General features: G+C 32.5%; 3 protein-coding genes across 4 annotated transcripts; 2 read left to right on the forward strand and 1 right to left on the reverse strand.

Annotated features, from left to right (window-relative positions):
- The first annotated feature begins 2,805 nt into the window (after positions 1 to 2,805).
- On the forward strand, positions 2,806 to 5,984 carry LOC131615704 (receptor-like protein 7). Of its 2 annotated transcripts, XM_058886863.1 has the most exons (2): positions 2,806 to 3,130; positions 3,341 to 5,984. In XM_058886863.1, the coding sequence occupies exons 1-2, from the start codon at positions 2,839 to 2,841 to the stop codon at positions 5,818 to 5,820; spliced, it is 2,772 nt and encodes a 923-aa protein (XP_058742846.1). In that variant the 5' UTR covers positions 2,806 to 2,838; the 3' UTR covers positions 5,821 to 5,984. The 2 variants fall into 2 exon arrangements, with proteins under 2 accessions (XP_058742846.1, XP_058742845.1); XM_058886862.1 differs by having other exon boundaries at positions 2,806 to 5,984.
- A 1,356-nt stretch (positions 5,985 to 7,340) lies between these two features.
- LOC131619649 (UPF0496 protein At4g34320-like) lies at positions 7,341 to 8,474 on the reverse strand. The gene has a single exon (XM_058890724.1). The coding sequence runs from the start codon at positions 8,472 to 8,474 to the stop codon at positions 7,341 to 7,343; it is 1,134 nt and encodes a 377-aa protein (XP_058746707.1).
- A 6,380-nt stretch (positions 8,475 to 14,854) lies between these two features.
- On the forward strand, positions 14,855 to 18,721 carry LOC131615712 (uncharacterized). Its single transcript, XM_058886869.1, has 3 exons — positions 14,855 to 15,556; positions 16,049 to 16,242; positions 17,238 to 18,721. Exons 1-3 carry the CDS (start codon positions 15,013 to 15,015, stop codon positions 18,093 to 18,095), a joined length of 1,596 nt encoding a protein of 531 aa, XP_058742852.1. The 5' UTR covers positions 14,855 to 15,012; the 3' UTR covers positions 18,096 to 18,721.
- Positions 18,722 to 19,595: the final 874 nt, after the last annotated feature.

Genomic DNA, 19,595 nt, shown 5'->3' on the forward strand with positions numbered 1-19,595 from the left:
TTTCCATGTGTTTCTTCTGTCATGAATGATATTGTTACTCTTCCTAAGTTTTCTATTATGCCTCAATCTATAGAACGCTATAAACCAGGTCATATATATGTCAGAAAACACAAACAGCAGGTTTCCACACCCCTTCCCGACGCTGAACCGCCACCTGACCCTGTAACGGTTGAACCGCGACGTTCTGGTCGGATATCTCGAGCACCAGATAGATATTCACCAGACAAGTATGATTCCTCACAGACTTCTCTGACTGCACATTCTCTAGCATATCTATTCCTACTTGCTATTCACAGGCTGTTAAAGATGTAAGTTGGATAAAAGCAATGAATGAGGAACTTCAAGCTCTTCAAGAGAATTTCACATGGGATATTGTCTCTTGTCCTCCTGATGTTAAACCCATTGGCTGCAAATGGGTGTATTCTGTGAAATTGAATTCTGATGGGTCCCTCAACCGTTTCAAGGCTCGCTTGGTTGCCTTAGGAAACAAGCAGGAATATGGAATTGATTATGATGAGACATTTGCACCGGTTGCCAAAATGACATCTGTTCGTACGGTACTCTCTATAGCTGCTTCTAACGGGTGGGCTCTTCATCAATTAGATGTGAAAAGTGCTTTTCTTCATGGTGACCTGGCGGAAGATATTTATATGACTCCTACTCGAGGTTTATTTCTATCATCTAAGGGTGTGTGCAAGCTCAAACGCTCCTTATACGGTTTGAAACAAGCGCCTAGAGCATGGTATGAAAAATTTCGCTCCACTCTACTTGGGTTTTCCTTTACTCAGAGTCAGTACGATTCTTCTCTATTTATTCATAGAACATCTACTGGAATTGTCCTACTTCTTCTGTATGTTGATGATATGATTATTACTGGTTCTGATCATGCTTCCATTCAAAGCCTTAAACAGCAGTTACAAGCAGCGTTTCATGTGAAAGATTTTGGTAATTTGCATTATTTTCTTGGTCTTGAGGTTCATTCTACATCCAAGGGCATATTCCTCCATCAACACAAGTATGACCCGTTCCATCATTTTAGAAGATTTCAAGTCAATGTAAGACAATATATTTCATCTTTCTTTTTTTAAGCAAATTTTTACATAGAATTTAAAAATATTATTAAATAAAAAATTAGTTTAAATAGTTTTTATAAAACGTTATTTAAAATATTTTTATTTAATTATAACTTTTTTAAATATAAAAATTTCAAGAAAAGCCATTTAGAATAATTTTTTATTAAAGTTACTTTTAAGATACAACTTTTAGAAAAATTATGTGATTTGATTATGGTTTAAAATTCAATACTATATATTACTGTAGTTTTTGCAATTTTTATAAACCATGTTAGTCCATCTTTTAGTATTTTTTTCCAATTGATTTTTCTTATTAAACTGTGATTGGACTACTATTTTACGACTATTGATTTGAAATTATTTATGAATGGATTGTAGATAAATCATCGCGATACCACAGTGTTCTTTTATTTGTTTGGTTTATTATCAGGCTTATGGGTGAGTGACTATGGTTTTTCTTGTTATGTATTCTTGTGTATTAGGTGTTGTTATTGTTTCCGTTGTTAATGATCTTTTAGAAAGATTTGATTATGCTATTAATGTGATTTAAGATAATTTATTGTTTTGTAAACCATACTTGTGGCAAAAATAATACAAACGGTATTATAAGATTTTGATGTCTCATAACTAGGTAACCCAACTTCTGGTGGAAACTCAAACTCCGAGGACCGTGTGCAAAGGAACTCAACCTCTGACCGTACTCAATTTCTGAAAGCAGGTTTATCTTGTCAGGTCCAATCACAGTTTAAAAAATAAAAAAAATCGTTTGAAAAAAATATTAAAAGAGGGACTAACATGACTCAGTTAAATTTTGTAAGTGATTAAATAGAGATCTTTTTTTCTCATGGACTAATTTGGACTCTCTTTTTTGTGAGGGACTAAAATAAGTTTTTACTAGTAGTCCAGTCACGGTTCAAAAGTTAAAAAACCGATTCGAAAAAATATTAGTACAAAAACTAACATGGCTCGGTTAAATTTTATAAAAGATTTAATAGGGATTTTTTTTCTCAAGGACTAATCTAACCTCTGCAATTTTTATGAGAGACTAAAATGAAACTTCACTCTAAAATAATATCCCAACAAACAAAGTCAATAGTATTTCTAAAATAATATCCCAACAAACAAAGTCAATAGTATGTAGAAATATAACTTAAATAAAGTAGTAACCCAACTACCCAAATAAATGCTTCTATGACCCGTTCCATCATTATAGAAGACTTCAAGTCAATGTAAGGCAATATATTTCATCTCTTTTTTCAATAAAATATTTTATGAACAAATTTTTATAAAGAATTTTAAAAAATCTCAAATAAAAAATTAGTTTAAATATATTTTTCTTAATTTGTTATTTTAAATAGTTTTTATTTTATTATAGCTTTTTCTAAATATTAAAATTTGAAAAAAAATACACTTAAATTTGAAATTATTTTAAATAATTTTTCATAAAAATTAATTTTGAGAAATAATTTTTAAAAAATTATACGATTTTGACTATAGTTTAAACTTCAATACTATATATTTCTATTATTATATCTCAAAATTATTTTTTAATTTTATTAAAAATTAGTTAAAAAACTTTTAATATTTAAAAAAAATATATAAAATTTATGTCTAAAAGTAGAAATAAAAAATTTATTTTTTAAACTAAAATAAACAGACCTATTGTATTTTCCGTTTAGCTATATATATAGTTATGCTCCTCCATACCATTTCACGCACACTTTCTTTTCTTTCGGTTATTAACACTTTTCACAAGTTTGCATTGATGAAGCAAAATCAATCATCCATGAGGTGGTTGTTTCTCTATTTGCATATTTTTCTCTTCTTTTGTTCATCTTTCTCTTCTTCTTTCAATTTCTTATGCCATCATGATGAAAGGTTTGCTTTGCTTCAGTTTAAATCCTCCTTTTTTATGTACTCTGAATGTGATGGTTATGGACCTCAAAAAATAACAACATGGAAAAATGAGACAGATTGTTGTTCATGGCATGGTGTTACATGTGACTCCATCTCTGGTCGTGTGATTGGCCTCAACCTTGGTAATGAATGCCTTCAAGGTATAATTCATCCTAACAATACACTTTTCCATCTTGCTCATCTCCAAACACTCAACCTTTCTTCCGTTGATTTCACTATGTCCTATCTTCATTCTATGTTTGGTGGATTTTCGAATCTTACACATCTTGACTTGTCTTGGTGTAATTTTCAAGGTGAAGTTCCTTCTCAAATTTCACACCTTTCCAAACTAACATCACTTCATCTCTCAGGGAATAGTGAGCTACGTTGGAAAGAAACCACTTTAAAGAGGATTGTGCAAAATGCAACAAATTTAAAGGAGTTATTTTTACATTACGCAGATTTGTCTTCAATAAGACCAAACTCCATGGATTTGCTCTTTAATCATTCTTCATCCTTGGTTACTCTCAGTCTTCCAAACACGAGACTAAGCGGAAACTTCAAAAATAACAATTTATGCTTACCAGGTATTCAAAAACTAGATTTGTCATACAATTTCAATCTTAAAGGTCAACTTCCAAAACTAACTTGTAGTGCTTTTCTCAGTATTTTGGATCTCTCAAATTGTCAATTCCAAGGGCCAATTTCTCTCTCTTTTTCTAACTTTACATATCTCACATCTTTAAGCCTCTCACAAAACCGCCTTAACGGTTCAATCCCATCCTCACTTTCAAAACTCCAACGCCTTATTTTCTTGGATCTTTCATATAATTCATTGAGCGGTCAAATCCCAAATATGTTTGCTGGGATGACCAAACTACAAAAACTATATTTAACTTCAAACAACATAGAAGGACAAATTCCATCTTCATTATTGAACTTGACTCAACTTGTTCTATTAGATTGTTCTTATAATAAATTAGAAGGCCTTATACCCAAAAAAAGTGCAGGATTGCAAAAGCTAACTTATTTGAGTTTAAGTCACAACTTACTAAATGGATTAATTCCTTCTTGGTGTCTTTCTTTGGAGTCTATAAAGTATTTAGATCTGTCATATAATCAATTTAAAGGAAGCATCAGTGTAATCTCATCATATTCTTTAGAGACGCTTTCTCTATGCCACAATGAGCTACATGGCAATATTCCAAAATCCATTTTCAGCCTTGCAAATCTAACTTTTTTATGTCTATCATCAAACAACTTGAGCGGTGTTGTCAATTTTCGACACTTTTCCAAATTTCAAAATTTGAATTCTCTGTCTCTATCACATAATAGTCAATTATCACTAAATTTTGAATCCAATGTCAACTACAATTTTTCTCAACTAACAGAGTTGGATTTGTCTTCTTTGAGTTTAACTCAACTTCCCAAATTATCAAGAAAACCCTCAAAGTTGCAATATATTGATCTTTCTGATAACAAGATTAATGGAAGTGTGCCCAATTGGTTACTTGAAACAATGGATTCATCGGGATTCATGAACCTCTCTCAAAATTTGTTCACGTCAATAGATGAATTCTCAAGTAAAAACTACCGGCTTAGCAACCTTGATCTAAGTTTTAACTTACTTCAAGGTGAACTCCATGCATCCATTTGTCATATGAGTTTACTTAGAATACTCAACCTGGCGCACAATAAATTGACAGGTACCATTCCACCATGTCTTGTAAATTTATGGTCTCTTGAAGTTTTGGATCTACATATGAACAAATTTCATGGCACTTTACCAAATAACTTTCCAACGTACAATGGACTTCTTACACTGAACCTCAATGACAACCAATTAGAAGGTCGCTTGCCTATATCTTTGGCCAACTGCATTTTCTTGAAAGTTTTAAATCTTGGCAACAACAAAATAGAAGGCAACTTTCCCGACTGGCTTCAAACTCTAGAAAATTTGAATGTGTTAGTTTTGCGAGACAATAAATTTCATGGTCCCATTGCTAATCTAAAAACCAAGCCTTTGTTTTCAAGTTTAATCATTTTTGATATCTCAAGAAATAATTTTAGTGGTCCATTACCAAAAGCCTATTTAAAGAATAATGGAGCCATGATAATTGATCCTCAAGGGGGGAAGAGTAGCAATTTGCAATACACGGGCATGCATCCATTGAACTATACTAACTACTATGATTCCGTGACAGTGGGGACAAAAGGGATCAATATGACATTGGTGAAAATTCCGACACTCTTTGTAAGTATTGACTTGTCCAGAAACCAATTTGAAGGAGAGATTCCAGATGTTATAGGAGAGCTTCATTTACTCAAAGGGCTTAACATTTCTCATAACAGACTCACTGGTCATATTCCTCAATCCTTAGGAAACTTGACAAATTTGGAATCCTTGGATCTTTCCTCAAATATGCTCAACGGCATGATACCTGCAGAATTAACCAATTTGATTAGTCTTGAAGTCTTGAATCTTTCTAATAACCATCTTGTGGGAGAAATACCTCAAGGAAAACAATTCAACACATTTTCAAATAGTTCATATGAAAGAAACTTGGGATTGTGTGGATTTCCCTTGTCAAAGAAATGTGGACCAGAACAACATTTTCCACCTTCACCTGATGAGAAGTTTGGATTTGAATTTGGATGGAAACCAGTGGCAATTGGATATGGATGTGGATTTATGTTTGGAATAGGCCTGGGATGTTGTGTGTTGCTAATGGGAAAACCTAGATGGCTTGTGGTGATGGTTGGTGGTCAGCCTAAGAGAAGAGTGAAAAGAAGGACCAGAGTGAGGAGAACCTATAGTTCAACCATGAATCAGATGGTGCAAATGTCATAGTTTCGTTGGTATGGTTATTTTCTCTTTTGTGTGTCAGTGTTTGCCCTCTGTTTAGACTAATTTTGATGTGAGTCTGTTATTTTATCTAGTTTGATTTTGGGTTTTAAATTTGTGTTTTGAGTGTACTATGCTTCTTTTTCCTTGGAAATTATTATTATACATTATTGAAGGTGTTCTCTCCACTACTTAACTGTTAAAGTTATGCCTCAAATTTAATGACACATCTCATTCAGTTATACAAACTAATTCCTGGAAACTTGGTTATAATCACTAACTAATAAGTGAACCTGCCAGCCGAAACATACTGATCACTAAACATCTTTTATAAGCAATGATGTCAATTTAATCCTATGAACTGGTACAACCTATAAGCACGGACACTTCCATGTTGCTGATTTCTGAGGTTGTTCACGACAAGCATAGTCTGTAAATGTAGCGAAGGAGGACTTGAATGGAAGCTAATTAGCAGTTTTTTTGGTGTGAATTGTCAAACTTATCATAATTTTGTGCTATCAGTTTTTATAAATTGTGTTATTTTTATATATTTGGTAAAGTGCCATGAAATTTATTCATCTTTAAATCCAAAACTTCAAGAAATTTTAAATTAGTAAACCATGGTGGAATGATACCCGTCAATTTATTACGTGCAGCAAGTTGAGTATTTGAAGTGAACTCATATTACAAACTGATGCAGGGAGTTCACGTTTATATATTGAAAGAAAATAATTTTTAATCAATTAGTATAATAAATTGTTGATTGTGTTTAAAAAAATAGATATAAATCATTTATAATTAAATATTGCATAAGTAGCAGTTTATTTTATAAAGATATTTTTCAGTTAAAAATATTTTGTTCTAATATGTTTTTCTTTAGTACACACAATTTTGTTATTTCACGATTAAATTAATTAAATTAATTAAATAATTAAGATTTAAGATTGAGAGACATCAATAGAAATATAAATAGAGAGAATTCAAATTCTTTGTAGGATTAAATATATTTTTATCCTCTTAAATATTTTAAATTTCATATTTAATTCTTCAAAATATCTCCTTCAAAGAGATCCTTCAAAAAAAATTTCTTTCTACACTTTTAATCTTTAATATTAAAATCGTTGCTAAAACTGTCGTTAATTCAGGCACTAAATAATAAAATATCATTAAAATTATCGTTAATTCTATCACTAAAAGGTCTTCCAGATAACTTTTTAATTCACTCAAAAACACAACTCAACCTCAACTTAATGCACGCAAGTACTCCTATATGATAATTTTCTCAATATATTTTAAGATATATAAAGACTCTAATTAGTTACTCTTACCTCAAACTAAAAGATAAATATGCATTAGCAAACTAATAAAATAGTTGTAAACAAGTGTGAAGACATATATGTCATATTTTATTATATATCTTCAACACAAACCTATATGTGCATGGATCTATAGACTAGTAAACTTCACATAAACTAAAAATATGTGTTTTCTAAACTTAAAAAACAACAACAAATAAACATAATTCTTCAAATGTCAGGTTGTTTTATGATTCTCTGCAGCACAACAGTCCTTGCTCTCCTAATGTCCCTACTGCAAACATCAGCTTGAATTCCTAAATCCTCAACATTCTTCATAAACTCACCAACCTTCTTCTTTATCTCTTCAATCCCAATCTTCACACCCTCTTCTTCAATTGCAAAATCAACATTACGATGCAACAAAGATTCAATCTCAACTTCAAGCAGATCGATAACCCCGCGAATATTGTCCAAATCTTTAATAGCTACATAAGTAACACCTTGCATTGAACCAAAAACTTCTTTCTGTCCTTTCACTCCAATTTCATATTTTCCCAAGAGTGAGTCAATCCATTTTCCCATCGAACCGATAGGGACTGCTGCAGCGGACGCTAACGCCGCAGCAACAGGTGGAGCTGCAATAGCTGCTGCCACAACAGAACATATCAAAACAGCTGCAAAAGCAGCAACGAATATCATACTCGAAACTTTCCTCCATGAATGAATGAATTTCAGTTTCTTATCAAGCTTGTTCTTTCTCACCTGAAGCTTCTCAAGCATTAGTATCTGGTGTCTATAAACTGACTGAAAATTTTCGAAGAATTCCTCGGTGAAAGGATCACCGGTTGATTTAAAATTCTTCAATTCCTGTAATATTGTTCTTGCATAACATTTATCTCCAGATTCAGAATTTTCCTCAAACCGTTGAATCGCTACAAGAATCAGCAACTGGCTATCCCTAGCTCTTTTTAAACACTTTTCCAATGCAGTGCAGAAATCCAATGTATGTAAACTGTTTTCCAAATATTCTTCCACTAATTCAAACAATTCTCGACATTTCCGTATGTCTTTCTTGCACTCCAAGATAACTCTCACAACTTCTTTATTCATCTCAAGAAGACTTTCTATAATTTGTTTTAGCGATTCGAACGAAAGAGCTCGAACTTCGACGCCGCCCGAAGAAAGTGTGCGGATGGCTTGATTTGTTCTTATTTGAAGTGAGGTATCAAACGCCTGCAAATCTGTGTCGATTTTGCATATAGCTTTGTAGGTTCTGAGTTCATTTTGATAGTGCAGTTTAGTGGTTGTGAAATCATCAGTAGACAATGTTTTTGGAATCTTTTTACTCATACAATTCCACATTGTAAGTTAAGTAACAACAAAATAACAAAACGGTAAGATAACACAAATCTTTGAAAGAAACGGAATACTGTAATGTCTTTCTGAAAAGATAATGAATAATAAAAGTTACTTTTCTCTCTTTAAATTAAAACAGATATCAATAGAGTTGATAATGGATAGGAACTAAAGATATATGTGATTATGACTATATCTTTTCAAGATTCAGATTTTTTTTTCAGAGATTTTATTTTCTGTGGAGACATGTCAGCATTTTTAAATCATGTATACAAGATCCATTAAGACAAAATTTATTCAATCAATTCACCTAATAAAAAATAAATTAATTGAATAGATTAAATCCACCCATTTATGTATATAGATGGATCTAATAGATTATTTTGATAATCGAATAGATAATTTTTCTTTTATACTTTAAATTTATTAAATTACTTTTTTAAAAAAAAAATATTTTTTCTTCAAAAAAATGTTTTTTTTTTAAATTAAAAAAATCGAGTTTCTTTTAGAAATACAAAAAATCGAGTATTTTTGGAATACAAAAAAATGATTTTTTTCCAGAAATACAAAAAATCTAGTTATTCGATAATACGAAAAGTCGTCTTTCAAAAAATCAAGTTTTTCGGAAATATAAAAGTCGAGTTTTTTTGAAAAGGCAAAAAAATCGAATCTATAATATAAGAAAATTAATGGTTGTGGAAAAATTCAAAATATCCTTATTTGATTTTTTGCGACCACATTAAAATTGTGGTTTTTTGGTCTTTGTACCATAAAGTTCTTAATTTTTTTTATTAAAATAATACAACTCTTATATTTTATCAAACTTATCAAATCTCTCTCTATTCTTTATTTTTTTTCTCTTTCATCACTTTCTCACTTCTTTTTTCCAAAAAAATCTATCTATCTATAATATAAGAAAATTAATGGTTGTGGAAAAGTCCAAAATACCCTTATTTTTGTAAATGATACCTAAAGAAATATGAAGTCTGTATACGGGAAAAAAAATCTATTATTGACTTAAATATTTTTATATACAAAAAATTGTATTTATGGTCAAATATTTTTGATCAAAAAATGGTATACGGGAAAAACATATATTATTCATCTAAATATATTAATATAGGAAAATTTAATATTGATCCAAATATTTTTGTAAATGATACCTAAACAAAAATAATATTTGTATACGGAAAAAAAAACTCTATTATTTACGAAAAATAATATTTATGACCCAAATGTTTTTATATACAAAATTTACTATTGGTCCAAATATTTTTGTAAATGATACCTAAACAAAAATGAAGTCTGTATACGGGAAAAAATCTATTATTGATTTAAATATTTTTATATACGATAAATGGTATTTATGATTAAATATTTTTAATCCAAAAATGGTATACGGGAAAAAAATCTATTATTGATCCAAATATTTTTATATATTAAATAATCAATTATTTATCTAATTTTATTTTTTTTTAACATTTTTATTTAAAATAAATGATGTATCCAAATTCGCGTAACCGAACAGAACCTGTGCGTATGCACGGGTTTGTTACTAGTTTTTTCAGAAATTCAAAAAATAGAGTTTTTCTAGGAAAACAAAAAGTTGAGGTTTTGAAAATACAAAAAATGAGTTTTTCGAAAATACAAAAAATCGAGTTTTTTAGAAAAACAAAATATCGATTTTTTTTTCAAAAAATCAAAAAAATCGAGTTTTTTCGAAAACACGAAAAAATCGATTTTTTTGAAAATACAAAAATTGAGTTTGTCGGAAATACAAAAAATCGAGTTATTTGAAAATTTAAAAAATCTAATTTTTCAAAAATACAAAAATTTGAGTTTTTTTCGAAAACTACAGAAAATAATTTTTTTTTGAAAATATAAAAAATCAATTTTCCAAAAAAAATGAATTTTTTTCCTAAAATATGAAATATAGATTTTGTTTTTAAAAAAAATTCCATGAAAAGTAATTTTTTTAAAAGAATATTTGAATATACTTAAATTATATTTTTGGATAGATGGATATCCATTCATTAAAATGATGTTAAAAGATGAATTAGATATATCTAAAGAAGTTTTCATTAATTGTTAATAGACTAATAGATTATTTTGATCGATTATTAACAATCCAATCTATATTCATTCAACTCATCCATTTTGCCACCTCTAGTTCACGAGACTATTTATATTGCGCAAAGCACCTAGGTCTCGCATTGTGAGAGACTTCTAAGATTTTTTTTTATTTATTTCAACCATTCAATAAAAGTTATTTTGCAGAAGTTTTAAATTGCTAAAGTAAAAAAAAAAAGCTTTGAATGATATGGAATTATTGACTTCTGTGTTGGTGTTTCAGAACATCGCATAAGGTAATTAAGAGAGAATAGTAGAGTAAAGGAAGAGATTATTGTTTATTGGTTGAGTAAGAGTATTACAAATACACAAACTGTTATTATATATACATAAAGTAACAAACTTATACATTCAGCATGTAGTTGAATTTTTAAACTAGACTCACTAAGTTTGAATTACTACATAACACTAAGTTTGAATTACTAAATAACACACACCCTTAATTTAAAATTTCAACAAGTCATACACATTCGAAGCTACTTCAAACATTGTCGGTTCAGAACCTATCAACGCTTTAGAAACTACTCCAAATGTTGTCGGTTCAAAAGCTATCAAATTTTTAGAGGCTACTTCAGATGCTGTCAGTCCATAAGCTATCAAAGCTTCAGAGGCTACTCCAGATGTTGTTCCAACCACTAAATTCTTCAAAGGCTACTCTGGATGTTGTGCCAACCTCGGAATCCTTCAAAAGCTGATGATTTAGAGGCTATCAGAGCTTTAGAGGCTAGTGGTCCAGAGGTTGTTCCAGCCTCTAAATTAAATGCCACCATTCCCATTTTTGTCTTCAGCTTAGAGAATTATTCTCCTTTTACAACTTTAGTCAAAATATCAACAATTTGGTCATTTGGTAGGATTATCTCATTGTCAATCTTCCTTTGTTCACTTGTAATGAAACTTTGTTTCAATATGCTGGGACATTCCATGAGATACAAAATTGTTTGCTAAGTTTGTTGCAGATTTGTTATCAACAAGAAGCTTGATTGGTACTTGAATCTTTATTCCAAGTCTAGTTAGTACAACTCCAATCCAAGCAGCTTGACAAGATGCAAAACAACTAGCAATATATTCTGCCTCACAACTATACAAAGTCACAACATGTTTTTTTTGGAGATCCAAGAAATTTGGGCTCCTTGAAACTTGAAGACATAACCTGTGGTACTTTTACTGTCCAGTCTGTCACCACACCAGTCTGAATAATAAAATTCTATGACCTCTTCCTTGCTTCCCTTTCTTCCATATGAAAAGAATACACCATGCCTCAAGGTTCCCTTGATGTATCTTAGTACCCTTTTTCCAGCCACCAAATGAGACTTCTTTGGATCATGCATGAATCTGCTCAATACTCCTACAATAAATTGATATATGGTTAACTATTATATAGGTACCTCAATGATCCAATCACCTGCTTGTACATGGCGGCATCTAATTTTTCTTCTTCATCATCATATTCTTCAAGCTTTTTACATGATTCAACAGGAGTCACAATAGCATTGTAGTCTAGCATATTAATTCTTTTCACCAAGTCAGTAGCATACTTTGCTTGATGCAAGCAATTTCCATCTTCTTTGTATACAAATTCCATACGAAGGAAGTATGACATGTTACCTAGGCCTACCATCTCAAATTATTACTTCAATGTACTCTTGAGATCTTCAATTTGCATTTGAGATTCTCCTATTATAAAGAGATCATCCACATACAAACATACCAACAATAGTAATTCATCTTACTTATATTTTGCATACACGTCATACTCAACTAAACACTTTTTAAAACCATGACTGGGAAAGAAAGTATCAATTATCTTGTTCTAGCTTGGGGCCTGTTTAAACCATATAAAGTCTTATATAATCTATACATCATATGCTTTTTTACCTTTACTTCAAAGTCTAGAGGTTGAGACACATATACCTCATCATCATCAAGAGAACCATTTAGAAAGGCAGATTTTACATCCATGTGTGACAATGTTCACATTCTACTACAAGTTAATGCCACAACAAGTCTTATAATCTCATGCCTTGCCACTGGTGCAAACACCTCAGAATAATCCTGGCATTGTCTTTGAAGGAAAACCCTTTTCCATAATTCTTTCTTTGTGCTTTACTATTGTTCCTTTTGGATTCACATTTACTTTGAAAATCCACTTCACACCAATTGACTTCTTTCTTTTTGGTAGTTAATTCAATTTCCAAGTGTCACACTTTTCAATTGAACTGAGTTCTTCATTCACATGCATCTATCCACACCTTGTCTCACACTGCATCACGAAAATCCAATGGTTATGCACATGCCAATATTGCCAAGTGTATTATTTCTCCTTCCTCATCCACGACATTGTCAGACATGACTTCATAATTATTCACCCTTGCATTGCAGGTATCTGTATATTTCTAGCTGGTCTTGCGTCAGCTTGAGTAGGATTCACTATATCAGCTCGAGTCTTAGTTATGACTGGATTCACCTCACCAGAGTCAAACTACATTAAAACCTGCATTGGAACCACTCTTGTTCTTATTCACCTTGGTTCATATCCCAAGATTCCGCTTCTTTGATGATCACATCCCTACTAACAACCAATTTTTCATTGACTGAATTATATAACCTGTATGCTCTAGTTGGTTGGTAACCAACTAAGATCATATGTTCACTTTTATCTTCAAGTTTAGTTCTTCTTTCATGTGGCATATGTCTATAGCATTGTGATCCAAATATCTTGATACAAGTGATGCAAGGCTTGTTTACAGAATTGCTTGAATTTATTTGATAGATGGACCAATTGTTCTACATAAACTTCCTCTTCAGGCGATCCGTTCTAATATGCAGATTTGACATCCATTTGAGAGATGGACCAATTGTTGTTATTCGTAATACCAACAACTAGCCTTATGTTTTCAATTCCATTAATCGGGGTAAATACCTCTTCACAGTTTATGCCTGCTCTTTGCAAAAATCCCTTTGCAACTAATCGAGCCTTATGCTTGATTATTTCACCCTATGGATTTGCCTTCACCATATAGACCCATCTTAAACCAATTGACTTATTTCGTTCCAGTAGATCAACTAGCTCCCAAGTATTGTTTTTCTCAATTGATTCTAGCCCCTCCTTCATAGCACAAATCCATTTTAGATCACTCAAGGCCTCTTTCGTCTTAACGGGTTCAACCATAAGTGAAAAATAGACAAAATTACCATCATCATTGACTTCGTTGTTTTGGAACATCTCACAATCATAGAGTATTGGAGACAAACCTCTTTGTCTGATTGATCTTTTCACTTTTCTCGTCGTCGTGAATAATTCATCACCTATAAAACGTGTTATACACCTACTAAGGCCTCTGGATATCCCTACCCTAGCAGGGGGAACATGCACACATGAACTTTTTTACCAGTATAATTTTATTATGTTTATGAGAATCTGTATGGACTATGGAGATTCATAGGAGCGAAGATGAGAGACAAAATCTTCTTGCGACAAAAGTTAGAGATGAAGATTAAAAATAGATTTGAAGGATGAGAATGCTTCCTCGATAGACATGACAACATAACCCGTGCCCACGAATACTCACTTTAATCCACCCCAAAATTAACGAGGAAGACTCGCTTTGACTCAGTTTGGGTGTTTCCCAATTACAAAATATGGGATGGATTGAGTAATGGGGGCACTAGTATCCACCATGAACCCGTCTCGTTTATTTCATTATGTACGCCATATTTAGTTTTAATAATTTAGAATATTAAATATCTGATAATATTTTGATATTTTGATTTGTATTTATTATTTAAAATACTTGAAATGTATATATGAAACTTTTTGAAAATTTTTTATTTTATTATTTGTAAAATAATTTGATTTTGGAAAAAAGAAATATTTTTATTAAAAAATTAATTTCACTAAATAGATGGTGGAGGGACGAGGATACTCAAACTCAACCCGAACCCGTTTGGACGAGGATACTCAAACTCAACCCGAACCCGTTTGGACGAATTTTAATTTTAATTGTCTATGTCGTTGAGGATCAGACAGAAAATGAGAATTGTTTGTGATTCATATATATATTTGAGGAGAGAATAACCGTCTCCATCCCACCCGATTGTTATGTCAAATCCCCGATCCGGACGATACCCACTTGACAATCTACTACTTAGATACAGAGACTACTTTTTAGAAAAGAGTAAAGTAGAGGGTAAAAAATACTCATTTTAAAAAATTGAAGGACTAAAAGTTAATTTTAAGGTTGTTTTTGACACACACTTTTCTTATGTACAGTGTCCTCTCCTTTTTTTGGTTATGGTGGTTTTGAACTTTTTCGTGTCATCTTAACCAATTTTCACCCTCTCTGCAACTCCATTTCATTCTCCTCTAAACCCTTCTCTTCACTTCCTTCCAAAGTTTTAATCTTTTTGGGTTCTCATGGAAAATCAACCCAAAATCGAACCTGGGTTGGGTTCAGATGATCATAGCAACATGGAAGACATGAGCATTCATGAACTGGTTTCTGTGTTGCGTGTTGCTTTTCTGACACAAGACTTTGATAGAGTTGAAGATGTTTTAGTGACTAAATATAAGAAACTTCAAACTGAGATTCTACATCTTCAAGAGATGGTTGAATTGGAGAAACTAACTAGGTTTCAAGCTGAAGAAGATTTGAGGAATAGAGTGAAAAAAGCACAGAATAATTATGAAAGTTTGTTAAAGGAAGTAAAGAAAAATACTAATTTAACTGACAGAAACATCATTGTAGAGCTAAGAGAGAAGAACAATGAACTGGAGTTGGAAGTTTCTAAGCTGAGAAAGTTGAAGGAACAATGGAGTTGGAAGAAGAATAATGAAGCTTCTGTTGATCCTTGGATTACTGATTTTGAAGATAAAGACGAAATGAATGACGATGACAATGTTGAGCAAGGTCTTTTTCGAACAAATGAACCACCCATCAAAAGGTGCAAAACTGCTCAAGGTACATAATTAGTTATGAAGTTTATTCATACAATCAATGATCAGATTAATGCTTTGGTAAATTTCTTAGAATGTTGCTTTGGCCTTAGATTGTGTTTTTTCTGCTTTATAAGAACAAAGTATAGTTGTTTATAAATTGTTTGAACCGGTGAGGATATACTAGTCCTTGGTTGTTACTATGTGAATATTTGTATATTATGTGCCATTGATATAGTTGGTCCAACTTGTTTAAAGGAAAGCTCACTTGAATGAGAATGTCGCTTGTGCTACGGTTTGAGATAGTAAAAATTATTAGAAAAATGAAAGGGAGTGAATGATATGATGCTAAGGATGAAAGAGGAAGAGTTTTACTGTGACTTAAAATAGGAAGCAACATTTAATTGTTCACTTCACAACATTTGTTAATATTTTCAATACCCTTATATATGAAATTTAATCGTTGTTATTATAATTAATAATTATTTATTTATCAAATCATATAATTTTGTATCAGTGGTGGCCCAAACTAGAGGAGCTGCAGTTGATGCTGCCCATTCTGGACATGGACATTCTAGTGCCTCTTTAAGTAGAGAGTGCGCAGCTAGATATGCACCTATAGGAGAGAAATCACAAGAGAATGACAAAGTTTATCCGGAAGAGGAGGTCATTATGATAGACAGTGCTGTTGAACCTCCACAAGATGCACAGGTATGGCTAGTTGCTTAGTGAATTAAAGGAAATTTAGATGAGTGTTATCAATTGGTAGCGCCACGGCTGCTATGGCAAGTATACATGGCTATTTTTGGGCTCGCCGCTATGGTAAATATCGACCGATATTGCGGGTTTTCCGCCATAATCCACTATAACGGCGCCGCCACAAAGCAGCCGGTATGGCAGGATTTTGGCTCTCCGCCATTCACCATCGACAAATGGAGTTGGCATGTAAAATGTATTTAAACTCACGGTGAGCTGTTTCAATGTCTTGTAATTCGAAACAGAAGTCTGCAGTTCATCTTGTGCTGGAGCACAATTCAGAGGCACTGTGGAGCCTCCATGTCCACTATGGGCGTGTTTCAGACCCGCCCCATTTCATATTTGGAGCACTTAACTTAAGCACATTTTCACTTGTTTACTACTGACTTGGCTGGTCTGAAGTGCCTCTTTGAGTTTGTGGAGCGCATACCGGACTCACTGGGCGCAATGGTTGGCGATTGAGGGGCTTTTTCTTTTCATTATCAGCTTCTGCTTTCGGCGCTGGAGTGCAGGAGGGATGCGCTAGAAGGCCTCAGTAGTTTATTTTCTGAGTTGTTTTTTCAAAATTCTTTAGATTTACCTTTTGTTTCTTATGATTTGAGAACATATATTTTCCTTTGTTGTTTTTCTTTCATTCCCACAATTTGGATGAGATTGTGATGTTTTTTTTGTTGAAAACAAGACTGGTGTTTTTGTTTTGTGAAAATGAGATTGTGATCTTAGATGATCCGATTATGGTAAGTTTGCAATGTTTTCGAAAAGAGTAGCATATGAATCATTTGAGCTATGCATACCAACTGTTTAATGGTCATAACCAAGTTAGTAACGTATTTATCATGCATGATGCAAGAATGTGATGAAATCGTTTTTTTTTTTTTGTTCATGGGTACTTGTTCTAATTAACTTTGGATACTATGCATGTTTTGTTTTGATGTTGACTGGTTATGCAGGAAGAAATGGCAAGACAAAACAAAGGAAAGAGAAAAATGGTTGCCACCAACATCTCATCCAACTCCTTTGACAATTTCCGCTTCATATCATTGGTCCATCAAGAGCGTTATTCTAAATTTCTGGCCCACAGAAAATTTATGTCTGAAAAAAATTTCCATTTGGAAGGGAAAAAATTCTTGGATATTCAAGCAATGATAGTGGCGAGAGGATGGGTAGAATTGACATCATTTGCAAAAGAGGCTAGTGGTGCATTAGCTAAAGAGTTCTTTGCAAATGCTTATCAGGGTCCTGCTAAAGAAGACGGGAATAACAAGAATGATCTGATACAATTCACTAGTTTCGTTAGAGGGAAGAAAGTAGCATTTGACGAGAAAATTATCAATCAATTGTTTGGGCTTGAGAACTTCGAGCAGTGTTCCTTTGAAGCAAGAGAGGCCAAGGGCTTTTACATCGATTATCAGGAGATTCTTAGCACTTTGTGCAGACCTAAGAAGGATTGGGTTAGGAACAATTGTGGAACACCAATAAGACTTCACTGTTGTGACCTCACACCCGTTCCTAAAGCATGGGCATCATTTGTTTTGCATACTTTGCTCCCATGCTCACATACGTCACGCTTAAACATTCAGAGAGCAAACTTGCTGACTGCAATCCTTAAGGGAGAGCCGGTCAATGTCGGCCGTATCCTAGCAAATGATCTTTGGGACACAGCGAACTATTCTTCTCCCACAAGCTACATCAACCATGCATCATTGATCAGTAAGCTTTGTGAAAGGGTGGGAGTGTACTCTAAAAAGGATGAGGAAATGGTGAAGCCAGCCCTGTTAATCACCGCGCAATGGATAGAAAAGATTTAACAGTAACTTGTAAATTGCATGTTCATCAACGATGGTTACGAGATTTAAGATACACACTATAATAGTACTTTTAAAGTTTTGCTATATATAATAATGAACATGGAATTGTAAATGACTACGTATTCAAAACATGATCTAGTTGAATATAATAAACATGTTAGATATTGTAACCAAATTCATAGGATTAAACTGATATAATTGCTTTTAACAGAAGCTTAGTCATTTGTATGTTTCAGCTGATAGGTTCTCTTCATTAGTAAATGATTCTGTTGAGAATATATAGCCTAACCAAATTCATAGGATGAAACTGATATCATTGTTTATAAATTGGTTAATTCTGCAGGAACAACGCAGTTGAGCATATTTGAGGAAAGATCCAAGGATTCTAAATTTGTCAAGTTTTCCATGGATTGAGGAATATGACCGGTGAGTCTGAAACTCTCCTAAAACATCTGGAATCTCCCCTTCAAATTGGTTTCTTGACAAATCAATACTTAGAAAGACTCTTGGAATTTTCACCAATGTCATATTGATCCCTTTTGTCCTCACTGTCACGGAATCATTATAATTCAATGCATGCATTTCCATGTATTGCAAATTGCTACTCTTTCCCTCTTGAGGGTCAATTATGATGGCTTCATTATTTTTTAAATATGCTTTTGCTAGTGGACCACTAAAACTATTTCTTGAGGTATCAAAAATAATTAAACTTGAAAACAAGGACTTGGTCTTTATATTAGCAATGGGACTATGAAATTTATTGTCTCGCAAAACCAACACTGTCCAAAGTTTAATGATCATTGACTATTATGTAAAATAGACATAGAATTCAAATTTTGAAATTTGAAAAAAGTGTTGAAAATTGACACTCCGCTCAAGTTGTTTGATGATAGACATGACAAAGTTAGTTTTGCAAAGTCAAAAATTGATTTTTGTTCATTATGGCATAGTCTCACCTGGCCACCTAGTAAATTAAAAGTAAGATCAAGGCCGTATAGATTGTTCCAATGATTCCTTGAGAATTTGTCCTTCTGATCTATTATAATCTAGACGGAGTTCTTGTAATTTTGTTAGTCTGTCAAACACGTCAAGGATTTGACCACTAAATGAATTGGACGAAAGGTCTAAACTAATGAGATGTTGAAGGCTTAAAAGTGATGTTGGCAGCTCACCTTCAATTTTGTTAAAATGCAGATTTAATTCTTGAAATTTGTTTGATTGGAGAAATACATTTGGAATTTGACCACTGAGTTTATTGTCCCTGAGATACCGCAATATTAATTCACCTCAACTACAAACTTTCGAAAATATACCCCACAATTTAGAAATGATACTAAATGCTTTATTTGAAATTTATATAATAATTAGTCATTTGATTTTCCTTATAGGTTTGAAAGGTCCTACAACTCCTCTTCCTTTACGGTTGTTGTTGACTCAAGTGATGTAGTGGAAATGAGGAAGTTAATTGCTTTAAAAACAAGAGATTGGACGAAGAAGTCT

Source organism: Vicia villosa, linkage group LG7 (assembly GCF_029867415.1).
Source record: "Vicia villosa cultivar HV-30 ecotype Madison, WI linkage group LG7, Vvil1.0, whole genome shotgun sequence".
Classification (NCBI taxonomy): domain Eukaryota; kingdom Viridiplantae; phylum Streptophyta; class Magnoliopsida; order Fabales; family Fabaceae; genus Vicia; species Vicia villosa.

Bases quoted from the DNA above. Each gene is read 5' to 3' on its own strand.
- LOC131619649 (XM_058890724.1), bottom strand. From the start codon at position 8,474: ATGTGGAATTGTATGAGTAAAAAGATTCCAAAAACATTGTCTACTGAT.
- LOC131615704 (XM_058886862.1), top strand. From the start codon at position 2,839: ATGAAGCAAAATCAATCATCCATGAGGTGGTTGTTTCTCTATTTGCAT.
- LOC131615712 (XM_058886869.1), top strand. From the start codon at position 15,013: ATGGAAAATCAACCCAAAATCGAACCTGGGTTGGGTTCAGATGATCAT. The intron at 15,557-16,048 runs GTACATAATTAG...ATTTTGTATCAG, and splicing joins AAGGTGCAAAACTGCTCAAG to TGGTGGCCCAAACTAGAGGA. The intron at 16,243-17,237 runs GTATGGCTAGTT...CTGGTTATGCAG, and splicing joins AACCTCCACAAGATGCACAG to GAAGAAATGGCAAGACAAAA.